General features: G+C 42.3%; 1 protein-coding gene across 1 annotated transcript in view; it reads right to left on the reverse strand.

Moving 5' to 3' along the window:
• The window catches only part of PREX1 (phosphatidylinositol-3,4,5-trisphosphate dependent Rac exchange factor 1), a 175,244-nt gene that overhangs the window by 95,003 nt on the left and 58,527 nt on the right, over positions 1-21,714 (reverse strand). The window contains exons 2-3 of the mRNA XM_075720969.1: positions 10,752-10,823; positions 5,145-5,267 (exon numbers count right to left, since the gene is read on the reverse strand). Coding sequence (XP_075577084.1) covers positions 5,145-5,267; positions 10,752-10,823 — 195 coding nt within the window. The remainder of the gene's footprint in view (positions 1-5,144; positions 5,268-10,751; positions 10,824-21,714) is intronic.

Consider the following 21,714-nt stretch of genomic DNA (forward strand, 5'->3'; position numbering starts at 1 on the left):
TAAAATGCTTTTGGGTTTGGTTTATCACTAATTTGCTGAAATTTTTTTTCCCCTCCTTGTACTTCCAAAGGAATACTTGAAAATAAATAGATGTATGTCCAAACACAACAACAATGGTACAAAGCAAATAAAACAACAGCCACAGAGTACGGTGCAGAGCTGGAATGCAGATGTTCGAGACTTTTATCCTTTATCTACAGCTGTTCATATTAGTACTGGAGTTTAATACTGGGAAGCTGTAAAGAAACAAAGGCTTCTGACCACCAGATGCAGGAAAAGGCAGGGCTGGGTCCATAGCACAATAGAAAAGAGGCAACTGAGAGGCATGGGATTGTTTTCAGCCATAAAAACTGGAGAGTTACAGAATGAAAAGACAGATATCCGAGTTTCTCCTACATTTCCTCCTCTCACCTCTCCTCAACTCCCTGGATGCACACAAGCAGCATGCTTGAAACTAAAAATAGTAACTATTAACAGAACAGCATCCGTTACATCAATGCACACAAAATGTCATTGCTCAGGTTTCTGACTGCAGCTTTGAGTGCCTGGAGTTTTGGGAGGTTATATTTAGATCATGACAAAATCCCTTTGCTAAAGCTCAAGTCAGTACAATAATTATACACACACCAGAGTGCTTTCATCAAGTCTTTTCCAGCTGTCCTTCATGCATGAGACCCACAAATATGTGAACTATGCCTTAAATTACTCGGCGTCTGAAGTGTTTAATTTCCTCTCTGGGTGACATTCAGTCCTGGACTCTCCCATCTCCTGGTGAGGAAATTATCAGTTACATAATTACAGATGTTAGCCCAGGAATTCTGAACCTTCAGTTACTCTATATTAAAGTGCAATTATGGTCAGAGCTGTGACCACATAAAAATGGCACCTTCTTACTCAGCAAATCTGCTGGATACACAGCTAAACCTTCTGATTTTGGTGACAGAAATAAGTCTATACTGCTCTCAGTTTGGTTAAAATAAATCTTTAACCAATAGTTTATTCTTCAAATATGTTATTTTGGGTCCATTAGAACTGCCCACAAATTAGTGCAAATTTGAAAATAGTTTTGACTAGAAAAAGCAAATAAGATATTTGGAAAATTGTAACAATTTTGTTTGGACATATTTTTACCAAGGCATGGCATTTTCTTGTTTCAAAGCAGGCCAAAACCAGTTTTGTCAACACGAAAAACCTAAACAAACCAGAAGATGTAATTCTCAACAAAACAAGATAGCTGATGACTTAGACAGTAAAACTGATCACTCGTGCAACATTGCTCCTAAAAATGAGAAGAAAACACATTTCCCTCGAACATGTTCTATGATTCTATGTTTCTAGCTATTACGTCACTAAACCTCTAGCAATATGGCAATATCGGAAGTGAAGCATCTGTCAATTCTCTGCCCTTCTGCTCTGCAGACAGTCATACATTTTCATGACCTTCACAAAAGAGCCTGTGCTGATGAGGTGTGATTATTCCCAGTGTGTACGCTCTCTTTGATGTTAAACACTTGTTCTACGTGCCATTTTGTTTAAGGCTGCAGATTCGATTTCGAATGAATGTTTAAGTATGTTCTTTACTGTCTGTTATGGTCATAATGAACTACAACTCCAGAAGAAATTCTAGCACCAGACAATGAACTTCTCATGATCATCTGATCAAATGGGAGTACACTAGGGCAAACAACGTCTGTCTTCTGAAGTAAAACAATTTTTCACACCTGAATATCAGAGTAAGTGCATTTCATCATCTGTTAAAATAATTCAGAAAGTCAATGCGCAATGACTGCTCTTTTGAAACCCTTGCAAAATCTGCTTGCTTGCTTCAGGTGTTACTCAAGATCTGAATCCTTCTGAGCTGGAGTCCAGGGGACAATGTCCTCGCATTATTGTAAATGGATCAACTCTGACCCTAGAAGCTCATAACAACTAAAAGCAGTGTCCTGTTTCTGAAGACCAATGGACTGCTGTTGAGTGAGTCTCTTCCAGACCAAGGTAAGCTAGGAAAAAAGTCAGGCCTACGTAGATTTGAGGAAATTGAGGATACAGAGATTTCGCAAACAGGACCCAAACACTGCAGTCTGGTGGAACCCCACGTGGGGAATCTGGGCATCTCTATCAAGGATATATCATACAAGGAAACTTACAGAAAAACATGCACCACTACGAAATGCAGTGTCTGGAAAAAACAGCGCTTCAAGTATTCTCAAGCTATTCACCCAAGTTATGGGCATTTTTAACATTGAGTTTCTGAAGAAAAGCACCTGTGCTAACACCTGGCTGCTGACAAGCACTGGGTCCATAATCAGGACTAAGAATGACCTCGCCAGGTGATCATCATAGAAGATACACTGATACATTCAAGATTCACAGGCCTTATGTCACTTCCTCACTGCAAACTCCCCTGAGGACACATGGTGGTGATTTGATGATAATGAAGCAGCAGCACTGAGAGTGTTCTTCCTAGCACTTGTAAGTGCACCACAACAACAAGAGAACCTTACCCAAAATGAAAGACCAAAGAAATATGTTATCCGTGATTTCCCCAGGTAAACTGGCTAACAACAGGCACTCAGAAAAAAGCAGGAGTGCATCACTGGAAGAGAATGGCTGGCTTTTTCTCCAGTAAACCTCAAGTGCAAGGGCTTCTTGTGGTGGCCAAATACTATACAGCACTTGGAAAAAAAAAAAAAAAAACAAAAAAACAAACCCAAAACGTTTCAGCACCATGGAAACACCTTCAGGAGTACTGTTTCTGAGGCATAAGGTTTTTTATGAATGCCTCTGCCTCATCAGAACAGCCCCAGTGAGGGAAATAGAGCTTTGGAAGCATGAGCAGAAAGGAACCAAAGACTCACTCTGAACCACAGCTGCCCCTGGCACCTCCCTGGCACTTGCTGGAGACTCCCTGTGGAAGCCTTTACTGTCACAGGGCACAAATCCCACCTCCCTCACTCCCAGTTCCCCACAGTGAAGCTTGCCTTCTAAAACCTAGGCACAATCTGCATGCAAGGACAGATTATTTCCTCCTCTCTCATTAATACTCTGTGGACTGTTCCTTACTCAGACTTGAGGTACCACGATGCTCCTAATACTATTCCTACATTTCCTTAAGGTAATCATTGATGAGACCAGCTTTTCCTATATATTCTAAATCAAATCTATGTTTTACTTCCTTCTACATAAGCCGTTTCTTCCCTAGGGGATCACAAAACAGTTGATGTACACATTATTTGCAACGCGCTCCACAGACAGCAATGTAAGCCGACCTCAGCCAAACTGCCTCGACCAGAAGACCAATTCTCACCAGCACTCACCCCTATGCATTACAGTCTCCTAATTCCTGTATTGTTGCACATTTGATAAATAAGGAACATGACATAACTATTAAATTTAACAGTAGTAATATTACAAAATGATATGTTCATATACAAGAAAACACTACCAATGACTACATATACCAGGCTTGAATTCAGCCAAATGACAGAATGTTAACGCTTCTGGTTATCCAGCACCACTCTGAAACACAGTAGACAATTTGACAGCATCACTCAAAAGCCCTCTAATTTTGATACCCCTGCTAATGAATACTAATATATTAGTACAGCACATCTTGTTGGTAGGCAATGATTCTAGCAGGTATTCAAGGCTTTAACTAAGTTCTCCAGTACATTTTTCAGCAGCTGACAGTCAGTCCTCGCATCTGATACAGTTTTGGGGCATGGTCTCAATATAACACTTTCTGACACTATTTTAACAATTGTCACAGAATAAATAAAAATTAAACAAGGTGAGGCAGTTGGTAAAGCTCTATAAGTAATGAATGGATGTATAATTGCTGTCCGTTCAAACCTGATGAACTGTGAAAGCATGAATTTTGATTATAAAAGCGTAATAGAACATACTTTGATAGGAAGCTGGCCTGTGGCTTAATGCAGTTAATAGGAATTTGAAGAAATGGCTATTATGTATGTGCTTTCTAATTTTCAGACATCTCAGGAGGGCTGCTCCAAGTGAAAAAAATGTGCAACTTCAAATTATTATACATGTAAATTAGGTAACTTTGCATTTAAATGAGTCCAGCTTGTAACTAGGTGTGTGTAATAACTGATCTCGCATATACAGCATGCTCTATATACGTATTAGTCAGAGGATGGCACGCATACATGATTGAAAATTGGGCCAAGTTAAAAACAAAACAAAACAAAAATCTACCACAGGAAGAATTTCACAGTATAAGAAACAAATTGCAATGAGAGAAGCAACAGTAGGATCATAAGCTGCAAACGTACAACCCTTAGTATGGGTCTGTGCTTTCCTGGATCACCTCGCAGTACCAATCTGACTGGATCGGGCTGGCACACACGACCGTATTATGGATATAGCAGGAGAAAAAATAATACAGCTATCAGGCATAGAGTCAGATGACAAGGAAGTAACTTGGCAAAATGTTCTAAACAACCTGGAACTGGCAGAGTGTATTTATATCATATGACTACTTCGCATTTCGTTGTCTGGCATTCTTGAGCTAGCATTAAGAGTCCAAAAATCAAACTTTATTTACTTTTGAGGTACAGAATGCAGGTACTCATTTATTCCATGGTAAAAGGCTGCGTGTTGTAATTTGTGCTGCATTTCAGCAAGATAAGCCATCTGACACTACCTTCCATTTACTGAAGGGTAACTCTATGCACAGACACTAACTACTGTAAATGATATATTGTCCTTTGTTTTTAATTTTTGATCTTTGATTTTTGTGGGTTTAATGTTTTTTAAATTTTAAAATACACACACAAATTATTCATTTACTAGAAATTGTGCTGCTTTTTTGAAACATTTGGAACCAAAGCAGGCAAATTCTCAGCAATAAAATGGGATCAGCTGGGTGAGAAAAAAAAGGAAAAAAAATTCAATGGGAAAAGGAAGAGTTTCTAAAAATACCTCGTTGTTTAGCAGAGTTTGATGTGGTTTCCATTGTTTTAACCTCATTCACAAGTTTTTTCCCACCCTACCTACAACTTTCATACAAGACACACATTGTCCATAGTATTGCCACAAGCCTTAGAGATTAGGGCTAGCTAAGGGGCATGGGCGCTTACAACAGGAAACTGCATTTTCAGATAGCGTTAAGTCATTGTACTTACAAATTTTAAGAAAACATTTCCCAGTTCATGCTGAGACTGAGGTTCTGGTTGTAAACAAAATTCCAGGGCAGCCAGGAACTCCGTGTGAACACCAAGAATGTCTTCGATGTTAGAAAATAAGATCTGAAATATAGAGAAAAACATTGCTAGCTGTTAATATATCTGAGAGTGTTTTTGTAAAGTAGTAGCACCAAAATATTGTGGCTCTAGACTTGCTGTGATAGGATCTAAAGCACAGACAGGGACTCATACAGAATGAATCACACTGTATTTGCCCCTTTCCTGGCCCCCTATGGAAATCTTTACTGCTCCTGAAGTACCTGCTGTAAGTGAAGGTTATCTTTCCAGATACCTGAGCATGATGAATGTGAGCAACCTCTTTCAAGCCTAGAGAATATTTCCTATGAGACAAACCAGGTGAATGGAATCACAAGGACCAAACTCACTTTGCAGGAGACAGAAGCAGGAAGTCATTTGCTTTTCCTTCCCATGCATTAGAAATCACTTTCTGGAAGAAAGGGACTTGAAGCTATCACACACAAAGATGTACCTGTAAATCAGAGACCAAATCTCTGCCATGTGAGATCTAGTACTGACAGGAGTACAGAATGGTGTAAAAATGCTTGCAAACCGCAAGAGCAGCATTTTAGATTTCCCTTTCACTGATCTCAGTGGTTCTAAAAGGCATATGTAATGGGATAGAGGCCCCTAGTTTACATGTCTACTAAAACGTCATTGTGCAATCTCACAGCTAAATGATCCCTAGTGATTTGAATATACATGTGCTAAGGGGAATAAACTGCCAGGGTGAAAGCTGCTATTAGCGCATAAGCTTCTGTATTGGGTTTGCACGGCAAGGTTTCAGTAGCAGGGGGCCTACAGGGGTGGTGGCTTCTGTGAGAAGCTGCTGGAAGCTTCCCCTGTGTCCGACAGGGCCAACGCCAGCCAGCTCCAAGACGGACCCATCGCTGGCCAAGGCTAAGCCCATCAGTGATGGCGGTAGCACCTCTGGGATAATGCATTAAAGAAGGGGGAAAAAAAGCCCTGCACAAAAGCAATTGCAGCTGGAGTGCGGAGTGAGAATATGCGAGAGGAAGGACTCTGCAGACACCAAGGCCAGTGCAGGAGGAGGGCAGGAGGTGCTCCAGGTGCGGAGCAGAGATTCCCCTGCACCCCGGTGCAGCCCATGGCGAGGCACCCATGGAGGCCCCCGGGGAGCAGAGATCCACCTGCACCCGGGGAGGAGCCCACGCCGGAGCAGGGAATGTGCCCGGAGGAGGCTGGGAGCCCTGGGAAGCCCATGCCGGAGCAGGGGATGTGCCCGGAGGAGGCTGGGACCCCTGGGAAGCCCGCGCTGGAGCAGGCTCCTGGCAGGAGCTGTGGCCCCGTGGGGAGAGGAGCCCAGGCTGGAGCAGGTTTGGTGGCAGGGCTGGGGACCCCGCGGGGGACCCACGCTGGAGCAGGCTGCTCCTGAGGGGCTGCACCCGGGGAAGGGACCCACGCTGGAGCAGGGGAAGAGTGTGAGGAGCCCTCCCCTGAGGAGGAATGAGCAGCAGAAACAACATGTGACGAACTGACCGCAGCCCCCATTCCCCATCCCCCTGTGCCGCCACGGGGGGAGGAGGGAGAGAACTCGGGAGTGACATTGAGCCCAGGAACAAGGGAAGGGTGGGGGGAAGGTGTTTTTAAGATTTGATTTTATTTCTCATTATCCTACTCTGATTTGATTGGTAATAAACTAATTTCTCCGAGGTGAGTCTGTTTTGCCCACGACAGTAATGGCTGAGTGATCTCCCTGTCCTTATCTCAACCCAGGAGCCTTTCGTTATATTTTCTCTCCCCTGTCCAGCTGAGGAGGGCAGTGATAGAGCGGCTTTGGTGGGCGCCTGGCATCCAGCCAGGGTCAACCCACCACAGCTTTATTAGTCTTGTTCATTTTCATACAAAATATGAGAAGAAAGTGTGAGTACACATATAGGAGATGGAATGCTACCTGCACAGGGGGAGAAGTCCTGGTGCATGGTGACAGAGCCATCAGTACTGACAGCCACTGGAGGAAAGCCCGAATGGGCACAGTAAATCCTGGAGTCTCCAGCGATGTACATATTGCAGACAACATTTTCTACCACCTTGCTTTAACTATGCCACTTGCAAAGAGATCTGCAGTGTGGTCAAACTTCCATGCTGGAAGCAGCCTCCCAGGTCTTGCACAGTGAGTGGGCGACACTCCTCTGAACCCCAAAGCGTACAGCCTGACAGAGCCAGCCTTCATCTTCCCCACATTCAGTGTGGGAAGTGATCGCGCCTCACATCTGCCAACACTTCCCAAAGCACCTTATTGTAACACTAAGCTTTTCAACTTAATGCAGTGGAATTTATTCACCAGATGCGACACTGATTCAGCCTGGTGGCTGGTGATGTGGCAATAATTCAGAAAAACAATATTCTGTAAGTTAAGTGTAATCGTTAAAGACAGGAATGAAATCTCAATTCTTGGTTTAAAACCAGTTTCTGACTAGTTTTGCAGGGGTAGACAAGATCAGGAATTCAAGGAGCCTTCCTCTCTGCACGTACCCAGGTTCAACTCTATACCTTGTTATTCAAGATGGGCAGAATATTCTCTCAAACTCCTCCTGCAAGCTGGCTGCACGTGCAGAGCAGAGCCTGTTGCACCTTTCTTGCCTTTGCTCCTCCCTCACTTCAGGAATACTGACATATGGCAGTATGCACCATCGTTAATGCATACTTGTGCCTCGTAGCTCCTTTCTAGCTCTGAATAAACTAAAAGATTCCAACACACTGAATTTGCACTGATGGTCTCTGAACCAAAATAAAGGACAGGGAGCTAGGACCATTTGATTGCTCCCAGAAAACTTCCCATGCTAATTCAAGCAGAGCACACGATGGTTCTGTCACATGGCTGAAACTGATGTGATGACATGGTAGCTTCTGTCTGCATGGCTTTGCCAGAAGCTGTGCCAAAAGGGGATTAACAAGGAAGAGGAAAACATCTGTCAGGGATGATTTTATCCTTCAGGAGTCGTCTTCAGGGTGTATTTTTTGATCCAAGGAATATCTGTGTAATCTAATGAATTCCATGGTGGTCAGTAGAGCTCTGCTTGCAGCAGAACTCGCAGGTAACAAGAGTCACTTGAAAATCAAGGCACCAGAGAGACCTTGACTGCATGTGCTTCTATATCTAACACACATTTACCATTTATAAGCCTCATGCGATGATCTATGCCTGGCAGCTTGCGTACACCCTGAATTTGTACTGCCTTCAGTCTACTGTATCAGTAAAATCACATCAGTGCCCTGCTGTGAATATAGCATAATACTAACATATCGACAGAGTTATTCCCATGTGAGGCAGCAAATAAACTAAAAACATTTTTTTTATGGTGTTGCTGCAGCTGTTAGTCACTGGAGTACTTGTAAAATCTGGGCCTAATACAGGACTCAATGTGACCTTTCTGGAAGGGGATACAGTGGCCCAATCTCCAGTGCTTAGTGCCAGCTGCAGGAGAAACCTGCAAAAATAATACTGGGAGCAATAGCCCAAATGATCCTAAAAAGCACTTGCTCTTGCTCAGAAGTGAGTGACTGCCAGAATACCCTGTATTTTCCTGTAGACATTTCTGCTGCATGAAGAAAGAGAGGAAAAGACAGGTTTCTCCGTACATAAGCTGCCAAACCATTTATACAGTCTCTGCTACCACCCTTGCTGCTGCCAGCCACCTCACAGCGCTCTGGTGACTCAAGATACATAATATTTGCTGGCAGAGTTATCAGAAGTCCCAACACCACCTTGCTAGTCCTGCCTCTAATAGCAAGGAGAGAGAAAAGAGAGGGAAAGAAAGAACAAATATCTTTCAACTGCAGGAAAGACAATGAACTTATTTGGGGCGGCAGGGCGGGGGGGGGGGGGGGGGGGGGGGGAGGAGGATGCGAGGGGGGAGATAATATTGACTCTGATCAGGAAAACTGTGCCTTTGTGGTTCTATTTCACCAGCAATAGGCATAGGCCCTTTATTACTGAAGAGAAGCTCTGGTATTGAAAGCTCGGTATTGTAATAATAAGAATAAATGAGGTCTCACAGTGGCCTCAAAAAGACCCCCCCAGGCACTTCATGAATGACACAAAAACTAAGTTGTACTTCTCCAAAGGAGTGTGATGAAACTTCAAATACAAATACATTTAAATCAGCAGAGAAAATACAGATTCTTCTGCACAGGCTTTGTGGGCACTGCATCTGATTATGTGGCAGTCATAATTAATGTTCATTTTGATGATATATGAATAATGATAGAATAATAACTTTCATCAACATCTGCGGCTGTTCATCAAATTGGCAAATGGCTGTGTAGGTTTATTTCCCATGCAGAGCTTACTTTCTGCACATGAGATCTACTGTCACTAATCACTTGTCTACTTTTTCTTCAGCCACCCCCAAACCTACTTCAGACTCTACATGGTGAATTTCTGGGGAGCAGGGACTTCCAAATTTGAAGACAGTGAGAGGCTTAGCTCCACAAAGCTGCCAAGCCATCTTGCTGATGCCAGTCAGTCGATACTACAGTATTGCTAGCCTGTAGAACGAATAGCAAAAATGGGAGCTAGAGCCCTGCTAGGATCTCTGCACGTTTAGGTAATGTATGGTATGTGAAATGGAGGAAACAGCCTTGGGGAAATGCATGCCAGCTGCAGGAGCGCTGGCTGGTGTGATATACCTATTACTGCTGTGCCCTGCTCCCACAGGTGTAAAGGGCAAAGTTTCTGCTGATTTAGGAGCCACAGGATCAAACACAAGCCCAGTAAGTAAGCCTCTAATGGCAAACAAACTGCGTCCTGTCCCACTCATCATCAAGTTTTACTTGCAGATGTGTACAAAGAGGGTTTTGGTTTCACAGGCATATGTGTACAAGGAGGGTTTTTAAGCCAAATTACTACAAGAAAGTGTTGCTTGTATTTATGAAAATAACCAACAAGTGCCTCCTGTGAGGCACTAAAGAAGCTAGTACCTCACAGCTCTGTGTTCTATGTCCCATACCTCATTCCAGTGCAAAATTCATTCAGGAACCTCCTTATGTAAGGGTCTCCCGTTACTTAGTCCTCCCACAAGAACCCAAACTCCTTCCCAGTAGAACAGAAAGGAATATTCCTGCCTCCTTCTCATAAGCCCTATCAATTTCAGATTTGTAAAAGAGAGCAGATGCAAATTAGCTAACTGAATACTGTCAAGCAAAATAGACAAGGGCTGTGCATTCCCTGCCTTTCCTCTCAAAGACACTGAAAAGGCCCCTCTGTCCTCTACCCACCATTTCACAAATCTTGCCAAAAATTAGTGGCTCTGACAACACTACACTGTTGTCAAATTTTACTGAAATTAGCTGTTGGGATGAAAAATTGCTGGAAGATGACAGCTATATGAATGGGCAAACGGATTGACAGATAAACTGTCAACATGAGCCTCTTTTCCTTAGGGAACCAGTTTAATAATAAGCATCAATATGACATGAGGATATTTGATATTCATATCCCTGAATCTAGCCTTTCATTACACATCACTTTCCCTACCAAGAAAATGAGGAAGATAGAAGAAATACCTTAACATTCTCCTCTGTTATGTGCTTCTCGGCTTTGTCCACAGCATTCTGGCGGATCCGGTGAAGAAATGCCTGCAGAGATAAAAAAGATTATGTTCAAACAGCTTGATACAGTTTGATTTCACTCTTTTCTATCCTCTAGGTTCCCATCAACACAGTGCGGCTGATTACCTTTAAGACTGAAAGAATGTAAACATTTACCAAATCACCACCACAGTTCGTAGACTCAGGGCTGCATTCAGGGTAATACAAAAGACATTTCCTACAATGTTGTTGGGTTTTGCCTGGCCGTAAATGTCTTCCTTCTGTTCAAACTTTTAGACTTAATTATCTGTTACTACCAATAGACCACAGCGAGTGTCTGTTTGTTTTTTCTTTGAAGTTTTTCCCTCTCTCTAAGATGCAGCTGTTTTAACTTCGAGAGGCAGCACGCCTGACGCACATCAGCAAAAAGGACTGCGAAGAACGACAAAAGGACATTCATGCTGCTGGAGCTGAGGCATGTCAGAGCTATGAGCTACGGTTATGGACAAGTTCAACAGAATCAATACTTGAGGAAGGGAAATGGAAATCGCCAGACAGCGCCTGGGACACATTATCCTGTTTACTGTATTTCATTCGGTTAAAAACAGAAAAAAAATGCTGGCACTTTACACCTAGGCCAGGTTTCCCCTTCCCTCAGCTCCGCACAACTTTGGCTTTAACAGGCAAATCAATCAAAAGCTCCAGGCCAGATACAAATGGACAGCGATCCGAGTATCAGCCTTCAAAGCGTAATTCTGGTCACTGGAAGTCAGGACCTACTTGCATTTGTGCTGAACATAGCCACAACATATTTGATCCAGTGGGAAGGGTTTAGCAAAGCACACCGTACAGGATTTCTACCTCAAGCCTCCACCGTGTTAGCAACCATTGGCTGCAGGGCCCTTCTGAACTGAGAGTAGGGGGTTTTACCTTCCACAGGCATCAGCAGAGAGAGATGCTGATCTCACCCGCAGGTGAGAGCGAACGGAAGCCAGCGAGGACAGAACCTGCTGTGCTAAACTGCATGGCCCACGCGCTGAAGGGCAGAGGGCTGCCCTCTCGGTCCGTGTGAGCGGGTTCTCACTTGCCTCCCGCACAAAGCACCGAGCCCTGGGAGTAGTGAGCAAGGAAGAAAGGAACTTTTCTTACCCACCTGAGACAGAGAGGGGAAGCGGGTCACTTCTTTGTGTTTATGGTACAAAGCAGCTTTGTTACAGCTTGATAATAAAAGGCTTTTAAAAGTTGAACTATTCCTGAGCAATGCCCATGTCAGCTGATGCACGCTCAGCTTTTTCTTTTTTCCTTTTGCGCATTGGGATTGGCAGCAGCTTATAACCTGATAAGCAGCAATGTCACTGAACCAAACTTAGAGCTTATGGAACGCCTTCGCCTCGGGTATTCTGCTTGGAAGAAAGTGAACACGTCCCTCGGTCTGACTTCCAGCACCAGAAGGGGCACATCTCCTTCTGCTTAGCCGCAGCTCTGTCACTTGTCAGCCATTCACGCTTTACAGGACAGGCACCAATAAAAAAAGAGATTAATTAATGAGGCACACAGACCCTACATTTGTTTTCGGCCCCGGATTCTCAACCTGCTTTTGAACAAATTTCAAGGACTATAACCATGTTGCTCCTCTTGTATTGCTAAACAGGAAGGAGACCCTGGCTAGATTCCAGCTAGATACAGAGAGCTTGGAGCAGGTTGTGTGGACCAAGAAGCCTGAAGAACAGATTCCTGCATTAAAGGAACGGGACATGTGTGCCAGCAGCAGAAGAGGCATTTTATAAGAACCAGCCAGTCCACCTTGCCAATAATCTGGCCAGAAGTGCTGCAATGTTAATGTACTGCCCAGCACCTTGGCAACAGTCAGGGAACTGCCGGAGATGAAGTGTTCAGCGTGATGACTAATGGCAGCAGGATTGACAGCAATAGCTGTTGCCCTCCTACTTCAATGCTGGGTGTGATATCTGAGCATTAATAATCAGGCATCTGCTTTATACGAGGTAGCACATCATATTAAAGTCACTCATTCTCAAAAGATAAGCCAGGCAGAGACTTTTCCTTACTTTCATCACATCTCTGTTTGGAGACAACAAATCCAATTGGAATGATTAATTAATCTACACAATTAGCAGCTCCACTGGTGACTAACAGCTACCCACATATTAGTCCCAGTATGGTGGGGCTAATAATAGAAAGCCGGTAAACAGAAGTGCAAATCACGTTAGCTGTTACAGGCTAGTCAATAAGAGAGCAGAGTCTGCGTTAATCGAAAAAACAGCTTTTCTGTGACACTTGTCTGAAAAGATCATTTAATGTGAGTGTGAGAAAGAGAGAAAAGGAGAGGAAAAAAAATCAAACAAAAAAAATGAGAAAGTCACAGAAGCAGGGAGAGAGTAGAAAGGTTAAAAGATGTAAGAGGGAAAGAGGCAGTCAACTTTGTAGATAGTTTGTCAAATCTCCTACAGCCTCTGATTTGTCTTGATGTGCATGAACAGCAGTCTCTCCAGTAATAATAAAACAAGACAGTTATAAGAGATTTTGGTCTTAGTAATTTAGTATTCTACTTTCCAAAATGCAATCCCCCAAAAAAATCAAAACTTAGTGGATGCAGAACTATTTGTTCCCCAGTTTTCAATTCCTTCTCATGTGCAAACAGAATCTTTTGCAACACAGTCATTCAAATTAAAAAGCATGATAAACACAAGCTATTAAACAGCAGCTCATAGAGCTAATGTTGCATGCCCTGTTCACATGACAACACTACTTTCCTTCCAAACCACTTCTAGCTTGGAAAAAAGCAGCCCTTTTCCCAGAGATGTTGTTCAGACATTCAGGCCAGTGTTTTCCAAATTTCTCAAGTCATTTTTGTGCTACTGGCTTTACTAGGCTCTAAGCTCATCTGTACCAACACCATCCCTCTATTCACCTGGTGACACAGGCTCTAAGACCCATTACACAAGCAGCATGCAACTCTCTCTGGGAAACAGCTACAGGGAGTGGTATGATCTTTTATTAGATGAATTGATTTACCTGGAAAATCAGACAGCTATTTGGACCAAGACATGACAAATGTGATGAAAAAAGAGAGAGGGTGGTATCAGAAAACTTGCCATACCCACGTCTTATTTATATTCCAAAACATATTGCTATTAAAGAGGAAGTAGTTGAAGGGGTAAAGGGTTTTCTGACCACCTGAAAAGTTACTGAGGCAAATGCTCTCTCTGCCTGCTCCAACCTTGTCACACTCTACACAACTCATGAACTTAAGCGGTCTAGCCCTTGACATTTTCCATGAGGAAATTTCAGAGACCCCTCAGTATAACCCTCTTCATCTGCAACACCTTCCATCTCTGCAAAAATGAACTCACTATCCTCCGGGGATATGTGGAAGCATAGGGGTCAGCTTTCTTGGGAGCTCTTGAAAAACATTCCTAGGACTTGGGGACTCCGAAAATCACAGGACACAGCAGGATGATCACGATCACCTCTCCGCTGCAATCAAAAGCGGAACACTCTGCTGCGGTGTGCTGTTGGTTTCCTACACTTACAAACTATCAGGGATTCAGGGAAGGACAGCAGCTTATGATACATGCTATACTGAAACAGCAATCACACATCAGATCAGCAGGACACTATTGAAGAGCTAGAGGGGGATGACCAGACAACAAAAGTAGACTGTTCTCTTCTATCTGCTCGTTGTATGCTGGTCAGGACTGATATAAGGTTAAAAATTTCACAAAAACCAGAGATAAAAAGATGGCAGATAACATGACGTCTTTCCTTCTTATCGCCACAGATGCTGCATTTGCTTTCTTGCCATTTGCAGCGTTCTGCTGTGCTCCCACTGGGCCAGGTCTCTGAGCAACCCAAGCTGTGTGGTTGACTACTGCTTGCACAACGGAAGAGGGGAGAAGGACTGGCAGAGCCTGTGGGTCCAGAACAGAAACAGGTCACGGCACAATGTAGGGAAAAAATGTGAAACCAGACTGATAAATTTTCATTCTCCTGATAAAGGTCTGTGAAGGTCTCATCTTCCATGCGTGTGTGCTAATCATCAGGAAAACAGCCCACAGAGGATTTGTTTTTGTTTAAAAATCCTGCTGCTGCATCAACATAACATTTATTTGTGCACTGTGACTTGCTGGCCTAGAGGTCTGCCTCTTCCAAACTCAGCAGGCCATGACTGATTCTCCTCATGTCATGCATAAAACACAGTTTATAGTTTGTCTTACAGTACAAATGCCTTGCAGGATTCAAGAAAATCTATGACAAATTAGAATGAGCAGAGTGAAATGCTTCGCTTCTGCGCCATGTCACATTGGGTAAGTTCCTTCCAATAAACACTAAGACATTACAAATCTAGAATGCAATTTAGGTATAAAAGTTCATTTCAGTAAAAAGTACTTTTTAATAATTCCTTTTTCATGAAGGTGCTTTGTTCTTCAGCTCATTATCCTTACTGTCGCGATGAAACCTTGTTGCTTTGAGAGTCTTTGCTGCACCTCTGAACCACAAAAGCACGAAGCATACTTTAAGGAAAGAATCTGCTAACTGTGAGTTTTCCTTGCATGAAACGGACTGAAGCAACCGGGATTTCTCTCAAATGCTTTTCAAATGGCCCTCGTTGAACTTTGACTTGTAGCCTTAACTTCATTAGGGAAAATGAGTATCTACCACCTTCTGCGTAGCATAAGTAACACATGGCAAATACTAGGCACAAGGCAGTGATGGTTTGCTCACGCCCCTTCTCAAAATTCACGTCTAAGGCAGACACTTCCTCAAATGTTCAGAAATAGCACAAGATTTCTGATTAAGCAGCAAGGCAGGCAAACTGTGCATAACCGTGAGGGAAACGAAAGGGAGAACAGAAACAGACAAACAGCAATGAGGCAGCTCGCTACCATATCCAGCAGGAGCAAGAGCTGAAAGCACAATCCTGAAAAACCCGTTTTCTGAACAGGTGACCGGAATTTCATATTGCCCTTAAGAGACAAGTGAGAGAATTTTGTTAAACTCGTCAGTGATCAGGACTGATTCAGAACAATGCAGAGATCTAGATGAGCCTAGTATTGTCAGTGTTAAAATGAATAATTTGCTTTACACTTGTGCCATCAATCATTTAAAGCTTCTCGCAAGTGCAGACGTTTTGATTCCAAGAAAACGTGCTCACAGTGAAAGATGAAGAGGTGACGCTGCCAATGAATTTCATCATTTGACCATCACTGGCATCTTCACCTTGCAACCACAGCACAGGGGCTATGCATTAATCTGTCTCTGACAATACACAGTAAAACTTGTCATAAAAATTTGAACAAGACCAGGTGTACTTTCAGTTTCTTTTTTTTCATCACCTGAATAAGTGTTGCCACTAAACAGGGCTGTCAGATCAGCCTTTGCGTCCACCGCAGTACAAGTGAGATACCAAAAAACTCCATTGTCTTTAGCAAAGCTGCTTAAAAGTCCTGGGGGAACATGGCTCTACTGAAATAGTCTGATGATTTAAAATGAATGTTTGCTGAAGTTTGTGTTTTAAAAGCAGGTGCATCCTTGCTCATGTTACGCAACTGTTAGCTTTGAACCGTGTCATCCTGATGATGTTCTTTTGCTTTCCATCAGACATGCAGTTTGTAAGCTAAAGCTCTACACAGATGACAGGAAACATAAATATCCTGCATCCTAACTGCAGCTCTCACCTGCACTGAAGTCCGAAAGACAATGCAACGACTAATCTCAAAATAACGTAACAATGACTGCACAGGGCTATTTAGACAAAATAAATCCCATCACAACTTTTTTTTTTCCCCCTTTGTAACAACTAAGTGTGCATTTCTACGGAAAACAAAGTCTTTCAGCATTTCCCTTTAAGCACGTTGTAAATACCTGAATGCAGATCTTTCCCTGAATGCTAGCACAGCTTTGGGTTACCAACCCCTTGGGACTCAAGCCATTTCAGCTGGAGGTGAAACTGCTTCAGTTCTGTTGTTCCTAGAGTGGTCTGCAGCAGTACTGCACTGCTAACCAAGGTCTACTGACTGCCACCCCAGAGAACAGCTGGATTTTAGAGAGATGAAGTCATCCTCATGTAAATTCAGACAACTGGTTTTCAAGCATCTCTTCGCCTTCCTGGACAAAAGCCAGCATATCCATGTAGAATACTGGGCCCGATCCATTTTTTTCAGTTGTGAAATTTCAGTTAGAATGTCGGAAATCAGAAGCAACTCCTTTGACATCACTTGCATTACACATGTAAAATGGAGCAAGACTGAAGCAACTCTACTGCTTTTCAAGAGTACATTACTGCACCTCTTACACTGTAAAGTGGCAATCCCATACTCACTCATTGCTCAATTACTGTCTGCTATATTAAGATGTCTATAAAAACACATTTTAAATGATCAGTGTCTGGTAAAGGAAGAAAGAACTTAGGCATCAGATAAGTGCTTTATACTGAAATACTTGCATAGAGTATTCCACCTGTGAAGAATATTTTTCTCTAGATCCTCTTAAAATAATAAAAAGCCACAGCTGTCAGAGAGAGCAACTCTGCAAAAAGTAGCTCAGATCTACAGCCAAATTAATTCATCAGCAAACAGCTGAACAGGGACTTGCCTGGTAGGCAGAGGTGTTTAGTAAGAGGAAATAGCATCAGAAATATCTTTTATTGCCCTAATTTCAGGCTTCCTGTGCATCAAATTGGCTTTAAAGCCTCAAAGCTTATTGGTACATATTTACTTTTTGATCTATCCCCTGAAGAGGAACTGAACTATTAGCTAACCAAGATGATTTAAAAAAAAAAAAAAAAAAGATGTACATTATGGAATATCAAACACATTCTCTGCAAACAGTTCAGTCTGAGCTGTAAGCCTGCATCATTGCCTACTGCTAAGCAGAAGGTCAAATAGACTCTACTGTACAGTTTTTACAATGACACTTCTTTTCCAAAGGTTACAGCCCTTGCATAATCTTGGGCTATGTCAGACATGAAGTGAGGTGAACCACTTATACTGACCACCTATCCTCTATGATACTGATTTCACCATTTTTGAAAGCAAATATGAAGATTTCTGTCTTCAGAACTATTGCTCCCATATCCCCAGGGACAATGTCTTTCTTGCTCATATGCCCCTGCTCCACCCCACACACTCACACTGCCTTCTTCTAAGAAGATTTTTTTCATTCCAGTGTTGTCATTTAGAATAACAATCATTTCACACACACAAAAGCATGGATGTTACAGCATGAATCATCTCTTCCCACAGAGGACTGCATGAGCATTTACGAAAAAAGTAGACTCTGTCTCAGGTGAAACTGCAAAGGCCACCAGAACAAATGCAGCTTCAGTTTCAAAATCCAGATGTATCAGAGGGGAGAGATCTTTTTATCTGAAGCAGGTATTTTTTATAATTGTATAGATATATAAGCAATAAATACATCTACACATATTACAAAACCTCTACTGATACTGATAAATCAATAAACGTTAACCAAGCACTGATTATGGCAGTTTGAAGCCTCTTGCCCACTTCTTAGTCTGACATATGGTGAACCCTGATAAATAGCAAATGAAATATGGGGAAGCATTCAGAAACTCAGCTGTTTTATGTAAGTGTATGTATGAATAAAATGCTTGAATATATAAACTGGATTATTTCTTTATATACTACATAAGGGAAATAGCCACTGCTTATGTAAGCTATATGCCTGCGATATTTCCAAAAAATCAAACTGGTTTGTCTTTAACCAATCCTGCATTTTAAGGCTCATGCAGTTATGACCACGCTTGGCTGATTTATCTTACATCTGTCTTGCCAATGAGTGTTATACTGTCTATAACATCAAAGTTAATGAAAAACAGTTGCAAAATATTGGCATTGCATAGCACTGGGATTTTCAGTGGTGCTTAAGTCAGACATTCCAATTGCTTTTTACTTACTTTGACTCTCTTGACATGGGTCCACCACAAAATGGTTTCTGTCAACGCATCACTGTGGCTAGCATTCACCTCATCTAACTGCACCCACCTAGAAGTTGAAGCCTACCCTACGTTAGTGATACAGGTTCCCTCTACAACAGAAAGCAATGGACAGGCAACCTCAGAGGATGAGTCGCTGCATGCTAGGAGTGATGTTTAAGAAGAAAGGCTGAATTACCCTCTAGAAATGGCCTTACTCTTGCCACCAAGAGAGAGCCTGGGTGACAAGTTTAGATTAGACCACCCTCCTTGCCTGTACCAGTTTCACAGCATCTGCAAATACAAAGTTCCCAGGGCAATGAGCGTTACTGAATCATTTCTAAATGTGAACCAGTGACTGTGTCTCTCAACACGGGTGCTATGAACATGGGGACACTGCAAGTTGACACGTGCAAAATTAACGTGCACAGGCATTCTCAGCACGGTAGCATTCTGGGACTCATCACAAGTGAATTGATCTAGCAGCACTTCCAAGAAAAAGTAATTTACAAAGAAAACTCCAAAAAGATCCTGGACAAGTTCTGTATTTCCAGTGTACTGATGCTACACCGGAATTCTGCAGCAACAAAAAAAAGGTCAGACCAAATTCATTCATGCGTTGACTGATGAAGGAAGGTGAAACCAAAGGGAAGTGAGAGTGAAATATGTTGCAGTGTTTCTCACTCCAAAGAGAGATCCCTTTCTTAAGGAGGGTTTGTTTTCATTTGAATTACAAAAAACTTTTTGTGAAGTGAAAGAGAGGCTGGTGCTGCGGAGGGGTCCATTGCCTCTTCTCTGCCACTGCCCTGACCTCTGCTGTCCCCTCCTCCCCCCAGCCACTAACACTGGCATCCTCAGGCAGGTCAGAAGAACCCAGTGCATTTCAGGGCCCAACAAAAGCTACATTTTTCACCTTTGAAATCCTTCAGGACTCATTTCTACTAACTTCTTCGTATCTCTGATACCCTGTCTCTCTTGACTCCTCTTCATGCTCTCCCTCCTCTCTAACGCTACCCCTAAATCACTTTGAATATTCTCATTATTGTAGATTTAAAAAAAAAAAAAACCTCTTCCCCTTTGCAGACCCACAGCTTAAGCATGTCCTTCTGTGCATATCTAACCCTGTATGACTCCAGCCCATTTCTAATACCAACAGAAAATGTATGGTTTTGGATTTTCAAAAGAGCTTAGGAAAGTTATGTTCCTAAACTCTCTCAAGTCTTTCGAATATTCTCCCTTTTATTGGCCTCTTCATGTCTTTCTCCCTGTTCTACAATCATGAGACGATTTTGATCATCTTAATCGCACTGTGGAACTCCTCAAAATGCTTTCAGGACGTGGTTTGTTTGAACAGTGTGTTTTACTTCACTCCTCTTTCATGTAGAGGAATAAATCCTGACAAGTCTGTGTCTGCTTAGCCTTTGTGTTACTTTAACAGCAGTGGGCTTCAGGAGTAAGGGCCCAGCAAACAACATACAAATACTTCAGGATTTGACCCGTATTACTTACATTCACTATGTCTGTAAGGGATAGAAGCCTGCATACTGCAACCAGTTCTAGACTAGTGATGTCTCCAACTACTAAGATCCCACCAGTGCCAGGGAATGTTTAATCAGGTGTTCATCAAGTGGTTCCCAAAAATAGTAAAGTCCAGATGTTGAATGTAATTGTAGCACAAATTGGAATTTCTTCAATTAATGTTTCAAGATTCCTATCTAAGCCAAAGAACTTTGATATCAGAAAGACTACTCTCTCCCTTTCCTACTCTTTCTCTTTCCACTGATGGCATCTTAATACATTAAACACTAAATAGACAAGACAGAGAAAAACTTTAAAATGAAATCTAGTATCATTAAAGTCCATTTTACATTGGTTGCAACATAGACTAGGAGTTCACTAGTGTTATCCCTTCAGCAGGTAAGGATCACAGAGAATAGATAAAAGCTTAAAAAAATGTTGAATCTTGTCTGGCATACTCAGTTTCGTATAGGTGTAATAAACTGATCATATCAGAGCCACAAAGTTAACAATTTTACTTCAAGTGAATGGTCAGGCAAACAGAACTGCCAAAATGTGCAGGGGTGTAAATCTACATAAATTTCACTGATCTGCATGCGAGTAGACCCACCCAACAACCTGGCCCTTAGGCTTCCAACTGAGTTTATGTGATGACATTGAATAATATCAATTTTCAAGCTTAGATTGAATCTCTGAGCTAACTGACGCAGACCAATTCAGCTTACTGCCATCCGGTTCACTGACACTTGTCCTAAATTACATCATGAATCTACACTGGGCCCAAGTACCATGATCTCAGATGACCCACAAACTTGATCTACATTGCAAACCATGTAACAAAATCCCAGGATCCTATTTCACTGGGAATATTTTGCCTATTGCCAGCTGACAGGTACTTAAAGTCTCATAAACCAGTTTAGCATCAGACTTTGGATCTAAATATTGAGATTGCTTCTGTGGGTATCTTCTCAAGGAGATGTCTATCTGACATAACTTGCTTTCTGTTCATGTGTATGTAAGTGGCTAACAAGCTGAATGAACAGTATTCCACACACTGACTTACATGTGCAGGGTTTCTATCAGGCTGTGTATCAAATCAAACTCTCAAATGAACATATAATGTATAAATATTTGTGCTTGATTTTTTAAAAGGACCCAGGAGTGCAAGCTGACTGAACAGAATTGTACCTTCTCAACTGACAAAATTCAGCGCTACGTAAGAACCAACCAAAATGTCAAAACTAGACATTTCACCTTAGAGAGGTCCTCAGAAGTATTTGCATCAGATCTGTTTATGCACTCACAGGTTTCCTATTAATCAGTCTTCATAGCTGAGGTACAATGGGAAGCACTGAAATCTGCAGGTGCCTTATCCAGGAAACTAGTATTCGAATTGGCAGCAACTACTAGAAATCCCAGTGAAACTGTCCTGATTTTCTGATTTCAGGCATATTGGCCACCAGATTT

Source organism: Pelecanus crispus, chromosome 14, assembly GCF_030463565.1.
Source record: "Pelecanus crispus isolate bPelCri1 chromosome 14, bPelCri1.pri, whole genome shotgun sequence".
Taxonomy (NCBI): Eukaryota; Metazoa; Chordata; class Aves; order Pelecaniformes; family Pelecanidae; genus Pelecanus; species Pelecanus crispus.